This window comes from Podarcis pityusensis (assembly GCF_964106645.2).
Source record: "Podarcis pityusensis genome assembly, chromosome: 16".
NCBI classification, from domain to species: Eukaryota; Metazoa; Chordata; class Lepidosauria; order Squamata; family Lacertidae; genus Podarcis; species Podarcis pityusensis.
The window spans coordinates 38,321,737-38,342,011 of NC_138041.1; the positions used below are offsets into that span (position 1 = coordinate 38,321,737).

General features: G+C 44.8%; 2 protein-coding genes across 3 annotated transcripts in view; one reads left to right on the top strand and one right to left on the bottom strand.

Annotated features, from left to right (window-relative positions):
• The window catches only part of RILPL1 (Rab interacting lysosomal protein like 1), a 33,109-nt gene extending 21,352 nt beyond the window's left edge, over positions 1-11,757 (top strand). Inside the window, exons 5-8 of one of the 2 annotated variants that reach the window (XM_080985189.1) lie at positions 1,033-1,208; positions 2,430-2,522; positions 7,047-7,134; positions 9,872-10,011. In XM_080985189.1, the coding sequence (XP_080841315.1) occupies positions 1,033-1,208; positions 2,430-2,522; positions 7,047-7,134; positions 9,872-9,877 (363 nt within the window). In that variant the 3' untranslated portion in view covers positions 9,878-10,011. Of the gene's footprint in view, positions 1-1,032; positions 1,209-2,429; positions 2,523-7,046; positions 7,135-9,871 lie in introns of both variants that reach the window. The other variant, XM_080985188.1, reaches the window with a different exon arrangement.
• A 4,065-nt stretch (positions 11,758-15,822) lies between these two features.
• On the bottom strand, positions 15,823-18,017 carry SNRNP35 (small nuclear ribonucleoprotein U11/U12 subunit 35; the record flags this gene model as incomplete). The annotated part of the gene is made up of 1 exon (XM_080985300.1): positions 15,823-18,017. The coding sequence occupies one exon, from the start codon at positions 18,015-18,017 to the stop codon at positions 17,274-17,276; it is 744 nt and encodes a 247-aa protein (XP_080841426.1). The 3' UTR covers positions 15,823-17,273.
• Between the last annotated feature and the right edge of the window lie 2,258 nt (positions 18,018-20,275).

The window sequence follows — 20,275 nt, forward strand, 5'->3', positions numbered from 1 at the left end:
ACTGCTGTTCTGGGCTGGGATAGTTCAGTTGATGGAGTATAAAACTGTTAATCTCAGAGTTGTGGGTTCAAGCCCCACGTTGGGCAAAATGATTCCTGCATTGCAGGGGTTTGAACTATATAACTCTCGTGGTCCCTTCCAACACTACAGTTCTATGAAAAGCGGATTATATAGTCTATACTTTCTGGCTACAGTATTTGCTTATCCAGCATATACCGTATTTTTCGCTCTATAAGACGCACCAGACCACAAGACGCACCTAGTTTTTGGAGGAGGAAAACAAGAAAAAAAAGACTCTGAATCTCAGAAGCCAGAACAGCAAGAGGGATTGCTGCGCAGTGAAAGCAGCAATTCCTCTTGCTGTTCTGGCTTCTGGGATAGCTGCGCAGCCTGCATTCGCTCCATAAGACGCACACACATTTCCCCTTACTTTTTAGGAGGGAAAAAGTGAGTCTTAGAGAGCAAAAAATATGGTAGTTTGTACTGCTTTATTTTAAATGCTTGGAGGTTTCTGTTGATTAAGCAATATATAAAAATTGTTAAACAAATATGACATTTATTATGAATGATAAATATTAACAAATGCATCAATAAGTCATAATTAAGAATGTAAATTATTATTATCATCTGACTGGCTTTTTGTTCATTCAGATGGTGGGGAAGATTTGGCTTCAATACCCAGTTTTCCACAGCCAGGCGCCAGGTCTGTTTGTGCACAGACCCTTAGAAGGAATGGTTGCTTTCTTCTGCTGTTCTATAGTCTGTTGGTTTATGGTGATGTTGCCTCTTTTCTATCCTTAGAGCTGCTCCCAGCTTTCTCTATAATAGACCCTGGCAGAGAGATGACATTACCATACGCTCTCTACAGCCAGTACCGTCATCATTGGCTGCCCCCTTTTTCAGCCTTGGCTGTTTGTTTTTAAGATTAAACGCTTGCCCTAGGTTACTTATGAAAAAAATACGATGCAGTCGAAGCGACTTGTAAGACCCAAGCCATGTATTAATGTAGGATTTTTTGTTTGTTCCTCGCAGGCCGAAGAACCAAACAATGATGAATACATCTCAGAATCTGAGAAGATAGCCATGGATTTGAAGGATCCCAACCGTCCAAGGTTTACTTTGCAAGAGCTGCGAGATGTTTTGCATGAGAGAAATGAACTGAAATCTAAAGTTTTTCTGCTGCAAGAGGAACTTCTGTATTATAAGAGGTGCGCTGTTGCTTTCAGCTCCTTTCTAGTCTGATTCTATGTGGAAGCAGTTGGACTGAAGCCGGTTTGCTTTTCAGTGGGATCAGTCCTGTTGAGGCTGCAGTCGTCTGCTCAGTTCCTCTGTGTGTGTGTGTGTGTGTGTGTGTGTGTGTGTTAGCACTGAACTTCAGTTGCAAGCCCACACTAGTTGGAAGTGGAGTGGAGCCAGAATGGGGAGCTCTCTTGGGTGAGGCCACTTGGGGGTAACCTACAGCTCTCCACGTGTTGCAGGACTGCAACTCCCCTTGTCCCTGACCATTAGCCATGCTGTCTGGAGCTGATAGGAGTTGGGGTCCAACCACATCTAGAGAACCACAAGTTTCACATTCTTCAGAAGCCACTAGGTACACTTTTAAATGCACCGCTAGTCAAAAGGGCCAAGAATATTTCAAGCTATTTCCTCCAATTTCTTCTTCTTCTTCTTCTTCTTCTTCTTCTTCTTCTTCTTCTTCTTCTTCTTCTTCTTCTTCTTCTTCCCTCTGCTCCTTTTTCTTATGAAGATAAGGAAAAATGTTCAGGCAGTAATCAGTAAACCTATATTATACCAGGTCAGGCTGTTTGTTTCTTTAGCCCAGATGAGTCTACTCAAGAGCTTTCCAAACATTTCATGTTGGTGACACACTTTTTAGACATGCATCGTTTTGAGACACAGTAATTCAGTTTTACTAGCTAAACTAATCCCTTAAAAGAGCATTCACATGACACACATATACACTGCATCTGACACACTAACATGTTGCGAAACAGTTTAGAAAGTTCTGGTCTACTCTGACTGGGAGTGGCTCTCTGGTGCAGCCTCTGAAAATGTGGTACCCTCCACATGTTTTGGAATAAAGCTTATATCGGACCCATCCATCATTCCCACAATTTGGGAACCCCTTCTCTACACTGCATGGGGCCCCTTTTCCTCACACTTTTTCTCCACCTTTGCTGGAGGTATCTAAGCAGAGACTGGGCATCTGCCTGTCATGGATACGGTTGTGGCACTTGGCAATGAGCAGGCAGCTGGACAAGAGGACTAAGGCCCCTTTATTTATATACACAATTATATGCACTGACAGAGGTATGCTTTCTCTCTCCTTTCTGTGTGAAGAGTGAGTGACTAATTTTTCCTAGGTGTAATGAGAGTATTTGGTATCTAACGTATACATTTCGTATCTTTTCCTGTTCTTTTTTTTAAAGTGATGAGGCTGATGAAGAAATGAGGTCTCCCCAACCCACAACCATTATTCACTCAAAACCATCCACTCAGCAGGAATCTGGAATCAAACGACTGTAAGTACCCTCCTCTTCCCAAGGCTGCCTTAAACCAAGCATGGGGGGAAGAAACTTGCTTTCCTATGCTTCTTGGGGTCCCTGGGCTTTTAAAAATGCTCTAAGAAAGAATGGTGCTCAGTGTCCTTTGAATAATCTCCATAATGCCACAAAGCACCTCTTTTCGTTTATCTGTTTGATTCATTTTGACACAGTTTAAATACTGTTGCCTGCCTCCCCAACCTCTGAGTACTGCGAGATTCCAGGGCTTCCAGGTGCTTACCCAGGGTTCGTGTTTCCTTTGGGAATGAGACACAACAGAGACTGTGGTGCCCTGTCTGGTGTATGGTTTATTTACACATATATAAGGGTCTTGCTTCCTCCATAAGTGCAGTAGATTCAAGAATAAATCAAAATTGCTCTCAAACTTTGCTCTGACTCTCCAGCTTGCTTCTTTACTTCTAGGTCACAGCACTGCCCCTTTCAGCTCTAAACTTAGGCTTTGTCCTTCAAAGTATCTCTGTGTTGAGGGAGTAGCCCCACCCACTTATCTTATCACACTGAGCCCCCGTTCCTTTGTTCTCTTCATGGCCCATCACCCAGGCGATCACCTCAACACAGGAAGCCAGTCTGACTTATGCTTGGCAGGGCAAGGGGTGAGGAGGATCTCGCATTCTGCCTACTTGCTCCCCCATACCAAACTCATTTTCCCCTGGGGTCAGTAGTAACAAATTGCTACCTTGGCTATTCCTAGCGTGAAGCTTTCTCTGAATATTTCCCCATGAGACCCAACTACAGATTTTTCTCACTGGTGAGCTACTTTTTAATATGCAGGAATTTGTTTTTTAATGTGTAGTGGGTGGAGCAAGGAAGCATGTGATTTGCCCACCTGCCCAATCGCCACATTGGTGTGTGAGCCACATTTAGGTGGCCCTAAACACTTGTTTGGGGTTTAATCTTGTTTTAAATGTATTCATTGTTAGTGTTTTTAACCATTTTAAATTATTTTATGTGTAAATTGCCTTGAGACTGTGGTTTAGAAGCAAATAATAAATTACAGATAATAATAATTAATAATGACCCTTCTGCAGCAAAGTCTGTAACCAAGCCTAAACGTGTACTTGAAACAACTGCATATTGCCACCTGCTTACCTCTTGACTCCCCTTCTACCTGCTTCCTTTTTTTGTTTCCCCTGCATTGAAATTTAGACTATAAACTCCTTAAGGCAAGAGACCGCTCCTCTTGGACTCCAAAAAGCGCTATGTGCTGCACCAATAGTGCTATGTAAATAATGAGCAGCACGCATTTTCTTAATGTGTGCGTCATCACCTACAACGAGGGTCGCCAACTCTCTTGGACCAGGGTGGGGGCACATTTTGAATTTTGAGAGAGTGCTGGGGCGCCAGTCACAAAATGGTTGCCTTGTGATGGCAGGGCAGTAACATGAAATTAGAGAGAGAACAATCATGGTGAAGCTTTCCCTGTAATTGTATTTTCATAAAAGGTATGACCTGTTGGATTTCTGCTTGCAAGATTATAGAGAAACAATAAAAGTGTATTAAAGGGGGGGGGGCAGCAGCTCTTTAGGACCTCAGGGATTCTTATTTCCTCATGTCCAAACAGTGCACTTTTCCGTCACAGTTCCAACTTCACTCATTGGCTAAAAAAACTGGCAGCCTTGTTCATTTCACAGAAATTACTCTGAAGGGTGACTTCTTCATACCTTTCTTTCTAGGAGGTCTAGAGATGCACTTAAAAAGAAAGAAAGCCCAGAGTCCAGGGCCCTTGCCTTGGTGTGCCAGTGAAGCTCATGGCAGGCACCAGGTTGGCAACCCCTGCCCTACTGCAAAGGGGGGGAGCTGTAGCCCTCCAGAATAGGGTTTGATTCCAACTTTCAACCTGCCAACATGGCTAAACAGTCTGGGATAATGACCGTCCAGCAGCCCCTGGGGGGCTCCGGCTTTCTCATTCCTGCCCTGCTGTTCCGTGTGCCAGTAGAAGACAATGCCAGGATGCACTGGCACCAAATCTGTTGGTACTGCAGTGCAAAAAGAGTGAGTGCCGGGCAGTGCATACAGTTAGATGCCTGCCAAGCTCTCATCTCCGGACCAGGGTGTGGGCTTCCTGGAAAACCCTGGTGCTGCTACCTTAGAAAATGGCAAGCACCAAACTGCAGTAAGCATGTGGTGCTTCACTATGTCCTTAGCATAAATTCCTTTGAAGTTCTGTTTTCTTTTGTTTTTTTCTCCTCTTGAGACTATGGAGAGGGGATTAAGAAGCAACGTGGGTGGGTGGTGGGTGGGTCCAAAGTGACGAACTGCATTTTGAATCTCTATATGAGAGAGAGCTTTGTCCCAAATGTTTAGATGTGCCAAAAAAGAACCCCCTTTTTTCCACATTAGCATCCTAAACCATATTTCCTCCAAAGTATTGATTCTCCTAGCATTAAACTTTCAAAAAAGTGTGCTTAATTTCCAGTTTGTGATTCATTACTCATTTGTAGGTGAAAAGTACCTTTCCTTCTATTAGTATCAGAGGTTCAGCAATGGAGAGCACTGGCAAAGAGGTGTTTTGAGGAGGGACGTCCCTCTCCGCTCCCCAAGCTGTGTGAGATGCTAGCACAGGATGGTGACTGTGTCGCTGTCATGGACCAAAAAAAATTAATGGAGGCAAAAACCGATTAGGAAATTTTTAAATTGTAAATCTTTGAGCAGGGATTTTCGTTTACATGGTTGTTGTTTTTTAAGAAGCCAGATCTACCTCGTTTTGTACACTGAGCAAAAAGGGCCCTTTGTTTCAAAGGTTGTGTCACTTGTTTGTTGCTGACATGATGATCAGTGCTGGCTTTAAAAAGAAGACAGACAAAAGCCTCTCTCTCTCTCTGTCTCTCTCTCTCTCTCTCTCTGTGTGTGTGTGTGTGTGTGTGTGTGTGTGTGTGTGTTTAATGACGTGGGGGGAGGCTTGATGCAACCCAGTCAGCCAAGCTGTGTAACTGTAGAAAACCCGTTCAGAATAAAAACAACTCTGTGTGTTGTTTTTTATTCTAATAATAGCATCTCCCAGAAGCAGCTCTGTTGGGAATGTCTCGGAGCTGTGTTTAGGTCAGAAGCAAAAAAGTGCTCTGGTGATCTCAGCTGTGTCCTTAATCAACAGCAACAAGTGGCATCTGCAGCAAATGGTTGCAGTGGGATATTGCTCCCCTTCCAGGTCCCAACATGATGTCCCATTCCACTCCAGCAATCAGCCACCATCCATGCATAGAGAACATGCTCAGTCCTCATGGGGCTTTTTCTGTGCCCCCCTAAGTTTTATTCTCCCACAGATGTTTGTTTGTACTTCTACAAACCTTTGGGTTCCCCCAAACCTGTTGGCATTTCCTGTCTTGTGCATGGATGGTGCCATTTTGGCTACATAAAGACAGGCGCTCAGCAAAGGAATTTGCTATTAATGTATGGGTTGTGTGGAGCACTAAGTTAAAGCCAGTGGTATACTTATTGCACTTACATGCCACCTTTTCCCCCTCCATATACAGTTCTCCCCCTCCTTATTTAATCCCTGAAACAATCCTGTGAGAGGCAGAGACTGTCCCAAGATCACCCAGGGAGCTTCAGGGCCAAGTGGGGATTTGAACTCTCTCACCCCGACACTCCAGCAGCTACACTACACTGGTGAAATGTTTCGTGCCCGTGAGACACGGTTGCCTAAGAATAGATAAGCAACTTTTTTAGAAAGACCCCAAAATTGTTGAGCTGCAATTTTTTGATTGACTTGCCTAAGATCCAGGACAAAACTCCACATTTTGGATATCCCGCCCCCCGGAAAATCTGGACATATGGCAGCCCCAGGCATAATAGACTGCGCAATGAGTTTCTGCTAGTACAGCGGATTCCTCTTTTGCACAAAACTTACCCATCCGCTAGTGCAAGAGCCCTCAAATGCCTTTGGGAACTCACAAGCAGGACATGGTGGAGTTAGTCTTTCCCTGTTTGTGTCTTAAGCTCTAAGGTCACATGCACAGTAAACATGTCAAGCCCTCTTGCACTACTTTAACATTCCTGGGCAGGTGTGCCAACTCGAATAAAATAATGGAGGTGCAGGTAAGCCCTGCCCCACATAATCACATCACACGGTCATGCACACCATTTGAATGGCAATGCCCATCAACTTGGAGGGAGGGGCTGGACCCCTCCAGTATTTTGCTGGGTGGGCTGAAGTGACCTCAGCCCCTAGGAGTTGGATCCTATGTTCATACTCTCTAACATTCCTCAGATGATAATAAGGACATTTCTCACTCCCCCACAACTGACTCTCTATTGGTTTGATTCAGAAGGACTCTCCTTGAGATCAGAGGCTCTCTGGGCAATACAGACCCTTCCCCACCTTGTAAAAACATTGTCCTTTGTGTAAGTCAGCTCTTGTGTCTGTCGTTTCCTCTGGCTTCCTTTATTTGCTCCCCCCCTCTCCTGTGCTTGTGTGTACTTGAATACCTTTTAATTTCTTACTTAAGCCTCTTTTCTCTTTTGTGTCTGTGCTTTCCCAACCAGGATGTTTACAGCTATAATGCCTATGGTAGCTGCCGGATTGATCCCTGATGATCCCACATTGCAGCCAATAAGAAGACTTATGTCCCTTGTAGGAACTCTCTTTTTAATTGGTTACTGTGGAGTTTTTGTTCTCCTATTTGTGCATGATGTGTGGCTGTTCCTCACCTTAACCTTGGCTGTATTCTCCTTGGCTGACTGTGGGATCATAAAACTTTTTTTTGAAGATGGCCAATCAGAATGCTCTTCTGCTGCATGATGTAACTGCTTATTTACCAAGCAGTCTGTGCCCCTTTGCACTTTCTTCTAATGCAAGAAGGGGGACCTCTGGCCTCACCAATGTTGCTGGACTCTTAACTCCCACCAGCCCTAGCCAGAATGCCCAGTGGCCAGGAATGATGGGAGTTGTAGTCCAGCAATACTAAGCGAGTCACAGGTTACCCATCCCTGGTTTAATAATTGGCTTAATAGACAAGGAATTTTAACTGAGAGTTTTTCAAGCAAATATGTGGACAGTTGGTTAAAAAATTATATATGACACTCAGGTCCTTCCTACCATATTGCTGGCCCTTTGGCCCCCAGCCCCCAGTGCTCTACCTGAAATTCCCTTGCTTGTCTGGCTACAACTTATAAGCCTACTTTGTTCAACTGGCATTGTGCTGCCATTGTAGAATTGTCACTTTGTCAACATTCTGATAGTGAGCCATTCCCATTCAGCAGCTAGGATGTGTTTAGGCATCCATGACATGTACTTTGCCAGTGATGGAGCGGGTGTTCAGACAAACAAGAACCTATTGTTGACCTATTAGATAGGAGCATATTAATCACTAATGTTGTTTAATCTTGCTTTTTGAAACCTGCCTACTGACAGATCACAGCAATTTTTGTTTTTATTTTTAAATTTAATCGCAACAGGTGAAAATATGATATGCAATATTGATTTAACTGACAAAGCCCCAAATGTTAGGATAGCATAGCCTGTCATCTTACATGTCAGCTTGTAATGAGACTCAAATGGGTATCAAACCTCAAAACAGCAGTGAACAAGCATTGTCAAGTTGGCAACCTAGGTTTACGACCTGGTTCTAATGCCCACAGACCATCCCAAATTGGAGTAAAGGATATATTTGTTAAGATGGATGCCCAAACACAGGTGCTCACCTCTGTATGTCATGGCTGGAGACCCATCTCAAGTTTGGAGGTGCCAGCATCAACTTTGTAGGTGTTTGGGCTACCAGGACACCTGGGCTGTCCCCCTCTATCCTGCTTCTAAATTCAATGTATATTTTAATTGTGGCCATCTCAAAGAAGATGGTTGGCTTCTTCTGCTTCTGTTGGACTGTGCTGTGCCAATAGAAGATCATAGTGTAATTCAGGTTATAATCATAAATTCATGTACCTGAGACCCAAGCCCCATTCAACTGAAGGGTCTTGGTTCTGAGTAGATGTCACAGGATTGTGCTGAAATGCTACTAACTGTGAAGTGTACACTGCCCAAATTCTGACTGACTGCTGAATTTGTGCTTTTAAAAATCTGGGTTTTGGACTTGCACCTGTCAAATAGCTACCCCAACTTCTTCCCAGTCTGTATAACAAACTGTTTTTGGAAATGAGGGGATTTGGGCTGGATTTGCACATACAAATAACTGGAACTGTGTATATTGGGAGACCCTTTGCTTAATCTCTGCATTTATCCCCACAATCCATGTTACTAATTGGAACCTGAGACTGACAGAGAAATAGCTTGCCCAAGACTGAATCAAATAAAATTTTAACATAAGGATAATTGCCAACAGCTTTCAGTTGGCTGGAATTAGATCTGTGCTTGTCACAAAAACCTGCTCAAAATCTGGCCTGTTGGAAAGTCCCCTCATTTCTAAGTGGGCAGAATTTGGCTGGAGTGGATGGAAGGGGGCAAGTTACAGTTTCATTGAGTGTTCATAATAGATAATTCAAAAAATGCACAGAAATCCCTTTCCCTTCACACAGACTAAGGTAATAATAATAAGAACATTGAAATATTGTTCTCCCTAGTTGTTCACTTTTTTAATTTCCTTCACTTGGTGTAAAAACAGAAAGCAATGTCACTTGAGGTAATTGGTACAAAATCACAAGCCCCCCTCCAGATAGCCTGCTCTATGTGCCCATAATCCCATGGCCTGCAGGGGGTGGGAGTGTGCCTGTTGGTCCTGCCCCCGCTGCCCCCTCTCAGCTGTCCTTGTGTTTACGGGGAGAGCATTTGAGGAAGAGGCCTGGCCCATGAGGCAGAGTGAGGCGGCCGCCTCAGATACAGAATGTGTGGGGTGAGAAGTGGACAGCGCTGGATGTGTCATATGGCCTGCCCTGTGGGGCCCCCCACCCAGCTATCCTGCAGTGGAAGACTGGTCCACTGCCATTGTCAAAGGAAGATTCAGCTGTCAATCTGGTCAGCTTTTATACATGGGAGACAGGTGCCATATTGGCCTTTGCCTCAGGTGGCAAAATACCTTGGACCCGGGGCCTGGGGGCACCTGCTCTGTGCACATAAACTGCCCCCTGTGACTTTGAATCCAGCATATTATGATGGCATGGAGAAATACCTACAGAAGGCTTACACTTTTCCACTAATGGTACTTATGTGGTTCTTGTCCCAGTTGAGAGGCTGTTTCTAAACCTCTCTCCCCCAAAACAAGAGATTTCTCTCCCCTGTTAGAATTTGGCCTGGTTTCTTGCATTGCTTGACCATGTTTGTTGCATCACTTAGCACTGAAAGATGTTTTCAAATCCTTCCTCCAAGTTTCAACGCCTTAACCTCTCTCCTCTTCTCCACACCCCACTTCTCTTGGAAGGTTTAGTTTCTTTTCCCGTGATAAGAAGCGGATGCCAGCGATGCAGAGAAATGCCCCCTTTCAGAGTTCCTTTGGCGAGTGGGCCAACTCTAACAAAGACGATGCATACACCGAACAAGGCCTGGAGGCCCTACAACACCTGTGACTGGAGCCCAGGGATTGCGGTTGCAATGGTAACAACACAAGAAAAGATGAAGGAACTGTGGCACCTGGATATGGCTCTCCTCCCCATTCCCAACCCCTTACCCAGTTGGAATGAGGGGTTTCTTTTTCCACACAGAATCCCTTGATGTTTACTTGGTGACTACACTCCGAAAGCAAGATCCTGGGGCAATGGCTTTGCATACTCTGGTGTGGGCACCCTGCAGGGTCGTTGCTGTGTGCTAATTTAACAAGCCTGTGGGTTGTTTTTGAAAGCTTGCATTCACTTCACTTAACAAAAGTTCACTTTAAACCAAAAAAAGAGATCTATGTTGTTGCTGAAGAGTTGCATTCAAGGTCCTGCTAATGTCTGAAGACTCCCCTTGCCCAATTTATTGGGGATGGGAACTTCGTCCTGATCATTCAGCCGTCATCTTCCTCTAATGATTGTTCTAGAGAAGTGGCGTCTAGTCATAGCTGTCATGCCCAAATGCAAGTCTTGTTTGAAGCTGAAGCAGGGCCTTCCTTTTGCAGGAATGAATCCATGGTGGAAAATGACTAATGCAACATACTGGAATTGGATCGCCTTCCAAATGGATCAGGACTATGTATTATTATTTTTGGTTTGTTATTTATAGTGCCTAAAGCATGGTGTACAAGGTGATGGTGCCTTGCATTTTTGCTATGAATTTTCTGATGTATTAATGGAAACTAAACATATGAAATTTATGCTAACCCTTTTAAAAATTCCTCCTTGTATCCTAACCTCTTCCCCCTCTGTCATTGCGAGGGCAGTTTCTTCTACAGAAAACACAGGTGTTGTTTCTTCAATAGCTTTGGGAACAAAAGTCGGTTTTGAAACAAATTTTGCCTCCATGGAGCCCGCTGCACACTAAATGTTTAAAGTAGTGTCCTCCTCAAGAATTCTGGGAACTAATTGGCTACAGGTGCTGAGAGCTGCTAGGAGACCCCTGACCCCTTCACAGAGCTATAATTTTCAGACTTCCTGCGAAGGAGGATTTATTGCTAAACCATTCTGGGAATTGTAGCTCCGTGTCAGGAATAGACAACTCTCTTGTAACAACTCTCTTGTAACATCTTGCAGCACCCTAGAGTAGTTATTGCCATGACTGTTTAAAGGGGTATGATATGGCTTTAAATGTGCTCCTTGAGTGATCAGCGCTGGGGACCCTGCTCACAGTAGGGCTGTCCCTGAGGTGGCTTTGCTACATGGTACATGATCTATCGATGTGACGACAGGGCCGTCACACTGCCACACTGTGCTTGTGTCTGAGTTTTTTCACCTATGTGGGTAACACACATACTTGCCTACCTCCAAGGCTTTTTGTGCCATTTGGCAAAGTCAGGAAATATATTTTCAAAGTTGATGTAAGGAGTCTCCATGCAATCTCCTGCCTACCCCATGCTTAAATTAAGTGTGCGATGAAGGAGTCAGCTCATACCTATGGGGTCCCATGGATGCTGATGTGGCCAGTGGCCGTGCCCCCAACCCTGGCAACCACCCACTTGGCATTATAGTGAGAACAAATGAAACTGGCGACAAAATGTTGCCGTGTATCCCCCACTCCCAGCAGGAGTGTTCCTGATCAAGGTTGCAGCCAGCCATTTCCTCCAAGAAAGTCCCTCCTCATCCTACCATTTTCCATATTACTTTTCCAACTGGCATTCAACATTCCGAGGCTGGTAAGCCTGCTCCATCTTCACTGGGATTTATTTAATAGGCAGGCAGGAGCTTTTCAAAAAAAGAGAGGGAGGATGTTTTCTTGTACTTTTGCAAACCTCTGGGTTTCCCAGAGTGTAATGTTACCTCCCTCTTGTTTCTCAGCAATCTCATTTTGGCTCCATTCATGCTGTCGCTCATCACCTGTGTTTGCTATGAAATGGAATGATGTCATGTGTGTGTAGGGATCCCCCCACCCCAAACTCAGTGGGAACTTGATTGGTCATTGTTCAGTGTTGGTCAATTGTCCCATTTTGGTGTATTAGCTAACTGCCAGCTTTCTGCTTCCCCCTCACATATTCATTGGAGATAATGCAGGGGTTTGTGCGAAGACCCTTCTCCTCCACACAGTATATTAGCTAAGACTTTGCGCTGGATGGTCTCCTGTTCAGACCTCCCCTTCACAACTTAGTGGCCTTAACCAAGCTGCTAGTCCCTCAGCCTCACATCTACAATACAGGGATAAAAAATTCTGGACCACAAATCCATTGCGGACTGTTGTAAAGGTTATCAAACATTTTCAAGCATTTTTCTGAGTTAAACATAAATGCTATATGGGTAACAATTACACTTATGGTTCTCAGCATTGGGCTAATAGCATATGTAGAATACTAAAAGCATAGTGAATCTTCTCTACATAGCAGGGCCAGTGTATAAAATACTTTTTTAAAAAAGCTTGCCATTCCAGAACACAAACTAGCATAGGTTGTATCTGGTGTTGATCATATGCAGAGTAGACCATTGAAAATAATGAACGTGACTAACTTGGGTCCATGAATGTCAATGGGCCTTCCCTCAGCAGAACTTAGCCGGATGACCTTTGAGCTAAAAATCACTTTAACTCTGATAATTCCTGTCTTAATTTGGTTGCGGAAAAAGCAAACCAAGATTTTTTTCTGGTGGCCTCTGATGATCACAGTAATCTATATATAAAGGGAGGCTGGTAGTATTGGCAAGACTCCTTGGCCACTGTTTTTATGTGGTGTGGACACTCCAAGTATCTCTAGAGCTGCCACTGTCACTAACAGCCCTGCGATTCAGCTGTAAGGGTTTTTACTTAGTGTTTTTCCAACTGGAAGAGTTCCTATCTCATGTGAAAGACCCTCTTCCTGGAACAGGGTCTGGTGTTGCCTGGCAGCTGCCTGGACCCACCTGATCCTTAAAGAAGCCATTTATGTGGCCAAAACAAATCTCTTCCTGTTGGGAATAAGCCTGTTTAAGGCAAGTGTTCATAAACTTAAGGAGGGACACTCATTCCAGTCATTTCAGCACACAGGGCAGCCTGCGCTGACCTGATGCCCCGCAGATTCTGTTGGACTACAGATTCCTTCAGATGGGAGTTGCAGTTGAACATCTGCACCAGGTCAGCGAAGGCTGAATTAAGGCAATACCTCCATTAAACCAACCAAAATGGGTGGTATTCAACTGAATTAAACTCGAGTGGGCCCATTTAAATTAGTTGTGTGCTTTAGTTTCAGTGGGTCCATTCTTAGCTGTGTCACAAAATAGCGTGCAAAGCTTTTGAATCCTCCAGTTGCATCTAGCCTGATGCACAGTTCTCGGGAACTCAGAAGCTTGTGAGCACAGTTATTTTGTCCACATTTTGGTTGGTATAATACATGTATTGTTTTGTTCTAATGTATATTTTGGAATTACAGTGGTACCTTGGTTTACAACCATAATCCGTTCCGGAGGTCCGTTTGTAAACCAAAACAGGTTGTAACCATAGGCACACTTTCGCCAATGGGCCCTCCAAAAATAATTTGTTTGTAATCCAAAATGGGTTGTAATCCCAAAAAAAGGTTGCAAACCAGGACATGCACTTCCGGGTTTGACATGTTTGTAATCCAAAACATATGCAAACCAAGGTACCACTGTACTAAAGTGCCCCTTAAAAGAACTGGGTTCTCTACTATAAAAGAACTCAAGGCTGGGAGAGTCTTCAGCTCACAGAGCTTATGCCATTCCCAGTAGCCTGTTTGGGGATAGATGGAGCAGTGGTATGACTTGGCATATGGCAGATTTTAATACTGAATTTTAAAAATGGGTTTAGGGGATGACTGAGATTTCTCTAATGTAAGCAAACCCAACTGATCCCAAATACCTGTAAGCAAAGGCAGTTCCCCTTGGATTCTCAAAGGGACTTGCTTCTCAGTTAAACGAAAATCCTACATGCACAGGATGCAAGTCCCATTTAACCTCTTTGGAAAGTTGCTTGAGTAAATAGGCTTAGGTCCAGGCTGCAGGCAAGCTAAGAACTGGGCTGCTTGATAGCAGTTTTGCCGCTAAATGTTCAGTGACTTCATGTCAGGCCATGCAGCTAAAGTTCTTCCAAAATTCAGAAGCAATGATTGGGGCAGGGTCTTTGCCTCCTAAATTTGTTTCTTGTGCAGCTGCAAAAGGTGGAGAAGTCTGGCAAAAACTGACCACTGACAACCATTGCTTCATCGTGTCTGGTTGCCGTCACTTAACATTGTTATAGCTAAACATTGTGGGTAGTTGTGCTGATCGACTAAAAATACTACTCCAATAGGCAGAATCCCTTTATTGCATGGATGGGGAACAGATGGCTCTTCAGATATAGTGAGACTCTTAGTCCCTTCTAGCATGGCCAGTGACCAGGGATAATGAAAGTTGTAGACCGGGTCTCAGGAGCGCCACAGGATCCCCAGGCTTGTTTTATCAGAACCAGTGAAAATGTCATGTTATGAGCCTGCTTTTGAGTTCCTCAGAGTTCTTCCATGAGCTAGATGCTAAACAAAGCAGGGCAGAGGAAGAGATAAAATACTACACAATGCTAAAGCCTGGGAGCAACCCTGTATTATTTACCAACTTGCTTTGTAGCCATATGACACAATACATTGCGAGCAAGTTAGTGGGCTGGAGGAGGACAAGGACAGATCATGGTTCCTCCACCACTAGCCCATTGGGTTTCTATGGTAGCCATAACAGAATAAACCCCACCCCACAAACCTGTATATTTCCTAAGAGCTTGCTAAGATGCTAGCCTGTGTTTCCAAGCTTGATACAGAGGAGTGGTCAGCAGAATATATTAACCCTTTAGGAACCTAAAAAAATTATGTGCGGGTTAGTAAATTTTGTGAATTTATTTATTTACAAGGCTGCCCTACAAGCCTGCAGTTTTCAAGTCCAGTGTACAATTCCTCCCGGCTGCCACAAGCTGTGGATTTCAGGACTTTAACATCATGCCAGTCAGTAGAGCATGAGACTCTTAATCTCAGGGTTGTGGGTTCAAGACCCATGTTGGGCAAAAGATTCCTGCACTGCAGGGGGTTGGACTAGATGACTTTTGTGGTCCCTACAAACTCTTACAATTCTTTGATTTTTCTTCCCTCCCCAGTTCTTCTTAAATTAGAAGTATTTTGGAAAACTGGAAAGCATTTTTTGTTGCTCCTAATACAGATTAGGTTTTGGATTGTATTTAAAAGCTTTTGGCATGTAGCTCTTTTTTAAAACTCTGTTTGCCATTTCTTGTTCTCCGACTGCTTGTGAAGAAGTGGAGAGAGCTGCCCCAAATATGCAGCTCGTCCATTTTCCATGGCTCTGTGAACAGGCAGTCCAGTGTATCCCAAGAACTTGACCTGTGCAGCAACATCAGCAGCTGCCTTCTGTCCGTGAGGTCATCATTGGAACTGTGTGTACAGTGGAGGCTTGTCTATTAGGGCAAATGGGGCAGTGCCCCACCAATCTCAGTCTGCCCTCAGCAGCTGCCAGCTGCCTGCCTTCTTAAAACCAGTCCAGGGAGATGGCGCTGACTTAGCAGGGAGAATGGAGACAAAACTATGGTGAGTTCCACCCTTTCATTGGCTCTGGCTCCACCACCTCTTGGCCTCCTGCTTTACAGCCTACCTGTCCTAATGGACACCAGCCACTTTGGACTACAGTATGAATGCAATAATGGAAATCCTTGTTAATATTTTACATGCTTAAGTGTTGCTGAAATTGAGTTTCCCCATAGTCCTATAATTTTAAAGGGGGGTTTGTTTTTATTTTTGCTCTTTATCACATGCACACAGATGCAACAACCTGAATAAACACTGCAAAGATGCTTGTTTTGCATAATTTATTACACTACAGGAGGGCTTGGGAAACACTTTTAACCCAAAGGCTGGATTCAAACCCAACCATGCTCCCAAGGGCGCATTTCAAAGGTGTGCAGGGCAAATAAAAAACCCCAGAAGAACCACCATCAAAACAAGTCACAAGTCTCCATGCCATATCAATCCCATATTACAGGGGTTGCCAATGTGCTTTCAGTTCCTAGCAAGGCGCTAACATCTCGCTAAGTGTCACAGACTTGAGCATTCCCTTAATGCAATTGTCTGATAAGGCTTAGCACACAACTGTGTGATATGCAAAAGGAGTGAATGTGTATCTTTAATAAAGATTCAGGGTACTGTAAGGTAAAAAAAAAGGCAATAAACAGCATGTTTGGAGGGAATGGGTGGGTATAGGGCTATGTTAACAGTAGATCTTTTTAATATTCTAAATAAACTATTTCTGGATTAACAAGAGGTTGTCTGTTTTTGCATCTTCTATAAGCCACAGACCTCAGGCAAAGGTTTGGCTCCTAATCCAAATTGATACAAGAAATCCAGTCCTACCTCCTAGGCCCAGTCTGCTGGAACCTGGTGCCTCTCCTGACACCACTGGACTCCAACTCCCATCAGCCCCAGCTAGCACGGCCAGTGGTCAGGAATGATGGGAGCTGTAGTCCAGCAACATCTGGAGGGTCCCAGGTTCCCTATCCCAGTCCACAGTCTTGCTGCTCTATTTCACTCCTACCTCAAAGGCCTACAGGAGAACCCTCCCGGCCTACCCTTGCTTCTCCTTAGTGTCTCCTTTTCTCATCCCACTGAACCACATGCTCCTCAACCCACTGCTTATCTCAGGAGTGGGGAACCGGCGGTTCACCAGGTGTTGCTGCACTACAACTTCCATCAGCCCTAACTGTTGGCCAAGCTGTCTGGGGATGATGGGAACTGCAGTCCAGCAGCATCTCAAAGGACACGAGTTAAGCACCTCTGGCCTACTCTTTATCTCCTTTTGTTTAGCAACCTTCTATCTGGCCCCTTTTCTTGCTTCTCTAAAATCCCTCTCCTCACCCACCCTCCCTGCCTATACACTGCAGGCCCTCCTTTCCCCCTGCCCTGTGAATTATTACATTCCCCTTAGTCAAATTGAGATTTCCTTTCTCTGCTCTGTTTGTTAGAATTCCACGTATGTTGTGCATCACTGGTCATATGCACCAAAAAGCTTGGACAGGGTGGTGTAGAAGAGTGAGCAAGACGACTAAACAATTTCATCAAAACCTGCAACACCATACAGGAAAACCCATTAAGTGTGCAGTGGAGCGTGATGATGAAAACACCCCACTGTTTTGAAGCTTACGAGCCAGTTATCCAGGCTTTGTCCCAGTTTGCTTTTGAAGATGGGCCCACAATTTCCCATAATCCACTGGTGTTCTGTGGCTGCGTAGAACTGGAAGGGAGCGGCCCATCAGTGCCTGTCTTCATCTCTTTGCTTCTTTGAGCTGCGGTCCCGACTTCGATCTCTCCTCTCTCTGCCTCTGCTCCGTTCCTCTCTGGAGTGCCGCGCTCCATCTCTCTCTCCCCATCCTCGTGACCACTCCCGTTCGGAGCGCCTCTGGTCTCTGTTCCTCTTTTTCCAGTCCCTGGACCAACCTCTCTCTCTTTTTTCTGCCTGTCCTTCCCCGTAAAACTCACTTTTCATGGCAGGTAAATTTATGGGCTTCCGGAAGGGCCTGTCCCTGCCACCAAACCGCAACTGCCCCGACTCCTTCTTGCCCCCAAAGCCGCCCCCGAGCCTCCGAGGGATCCACCCTTTGAGGGTCCTCTCCAGCTCAAAGTCCACAAATACCTCACGCTGGTCAATAACCAGCTTGTTGGCATCTCGGTAAGCTTTCACAAGGGCACGCTCCTCTTTGAACTCAATGAACGCGTAGCCCTTGGAGAAGCCAGTGACTAGGTCTCGAACCAAGCGGATCTTCCGGATGTCTCCGTACCGAGAAAAGACTTCCCTTAACTTCTCTTCTGTGGTTTGCAAGTTGAGTCTGGCCACAAACAGCGTGAGGTGAGGGTCCCCTGAAACGCCTCGGTTGGGGACATACCGTGCTGTCATGGCCCTCGAAACAGCCCGGTCGTGGGGCTCTTCATCTGTACCATCAATGCTCCCAGCTTTGAGGGGATCATACTCTTTTGCAATGGGCGTCCACTCGTTCATTGTCTGCAGGGGGAGCCTTTAGTGCATTCCAGATTTCAGGGTTCCTGTTTCCGTTTGTGCCTCCTCTTTTTAAAAAAATCTATTTATGATATTTAGCACACCTCTTACCTGTAATGTAAAACAAGTCAGTGTTGGTTTGCTACAGGACTATATTTGTATTACTGTCACATTCCTCATTCCATTTTTAAAAATTTAATTCGGGGAGGTGAGAGATCTGACTTATTGCCCTCCTCCACAACCATCCTTCTCTTCCCATTCTTAATTTCATGTATTGTATTTATTTATTGCAGTTTTTAAATCTCACCTTTTTCTCCAAAAGGCTGAGAGGCAGTGACTGGTCCAAGGTCACCCAGCGAGGAGAGTAATAATAATAATAATAATAATAATAATAATAATAATAATACCCCACCCATCTGAGTGGATTTTCCCAGCCATTCTGGGCAGCTTTGAACCCTCGTCTCTCTTGGGTCCTAGTATGACCCTCTGACCACTCCACCACACTGGGCTCTCATCCGTCCCACCTCCCTCTCCCTTCCTTGCAGATGATTCAGCACTGCTCAGCGGAAAGGAATCAAAGGACCTTGTGCTGCCACAGCAGCAAACAACCCCCTGTGAAAACTCCCATAGGAGACTGAGCAGCAGGAGATGGGGCGGACCTCTGCCTCAGATCCTGGAGAACTGATGTGGGTCGGAGCCCAGATGTAGAGACCAATGGACTTGGGTTGTATGTGCGCTGCACAGCAAAAGCACACGGCTCCCCCCCCCCCGAAAAAGGTAACTGGGAACAGTAGTTTACCCCTTCACAGAGCTACAACTCTCAGCACGCTTGGCAAACTAGTTCTCAGGATTCTTTGGTGGGAGAGTCGTGCGTTTTAAATGCAAGCTGTGCATCCAGTGCAGGAATATTCTGCTTGAACAATCCGGAGATTTAACACCACGTGGAACTTCTGCCTAACCTTTTGTGTGCGTGTGTCTGTCCCAACGCAGCCTGCCTTGCAAAGCCCCAGAGGCCGGGAAGCAGGAGGCGAGTCTCCTAATGGAAAACTTTCTGAGCTCGAAGCATGGGTACCCCCAACAATTTAAAAAAAAAAAAAAATTCGGTTAAATATTTGGAAATATTTGGAATTTAGTATGTATTGATATAATGTGGAATTAATGTGATTTGATTGGTTTGTTAATAAAAATTATTTTTAAAAAAAGAAAAGGAAAACTTGCAGAAGCAAAGCAAGCTGCTTCTCTCTGATCCGCTGGCAGCCCAGGATCTCCTCCTCTTCCCCGGCGGCTCAAAAGCCCCCCGAGAAGGGCCTGCACAGCCAGCAGCCAACGCCGCCCCCCGCCCAATGATTCCTTTTTCCCAAGGGGAAAAATCCTCACCTGCCAGAGGAAACAAGGCGGAGCCCACCAGGCAGGCAGTTCGCAAGGCGGCTTCTCATTGGCAGCGGCTCATTCGCCACCACTAGATCCCGTGGACCTGGCAAGAAAAGCGATGGATCTTAATACTTGTTGGTTGGTTTGTTAATTTTCAAAGGCTCCGCGGCCCGGACTCGCCAAAAGAATTTCCCCAGCAACCCAGCGCGAATCTGCGGGGCAGGAACCGGAAACGCGTTTGGCCTGCCGCGGTATCCGCGGCCCCCCCTGGCGGCAGAGGTCGCGCATTACACCTGGTTTTACCTCAGCGCCCTCCTATTATTATGCCTTGAAAGTTATGTATTATTATTATTATTATTATTATTAGGCAGGCGTCTTCGTTGTACTATTCCCAGCGCCTGCTAAACACTTTTTTGTTTAGGCAACCCAACTTAGAAATGTAATTTTATTATATACGTGTGTGTGTGTGTGTGTGTGTGTGTGTTTTAAAACTCAGCTGATTTTAAAATCTATTTTATTTTATTTTATCTATTTATTTATTTAATTTGTGTACTGCCCTTCATCCAAAGAACTCAGGGCAGTTCACAGCAATTTTATACCATTTCACATAAACTGCTTAGATATTGTATATATATATATATATATATATATATATATTAAAAGCAGTACAGTATATACATTTTGCTAAATAATAATAAAGAAGCAGGTTTTTCTAAGCCCAACACATTACAAAACCTTGTTTTACTGAGCCCAAAGGTCTCTAGGGTGTCAAATAGTTCTTTTTATTGGATAATATGGATCAAGCGTCTCAGGGGACTGATTTGGCCTGCCTTGCCATCTCCCTTCATGGCCGCTCAAAAAAAAAGGCAGAAACCAGCAAAAAACTTTTT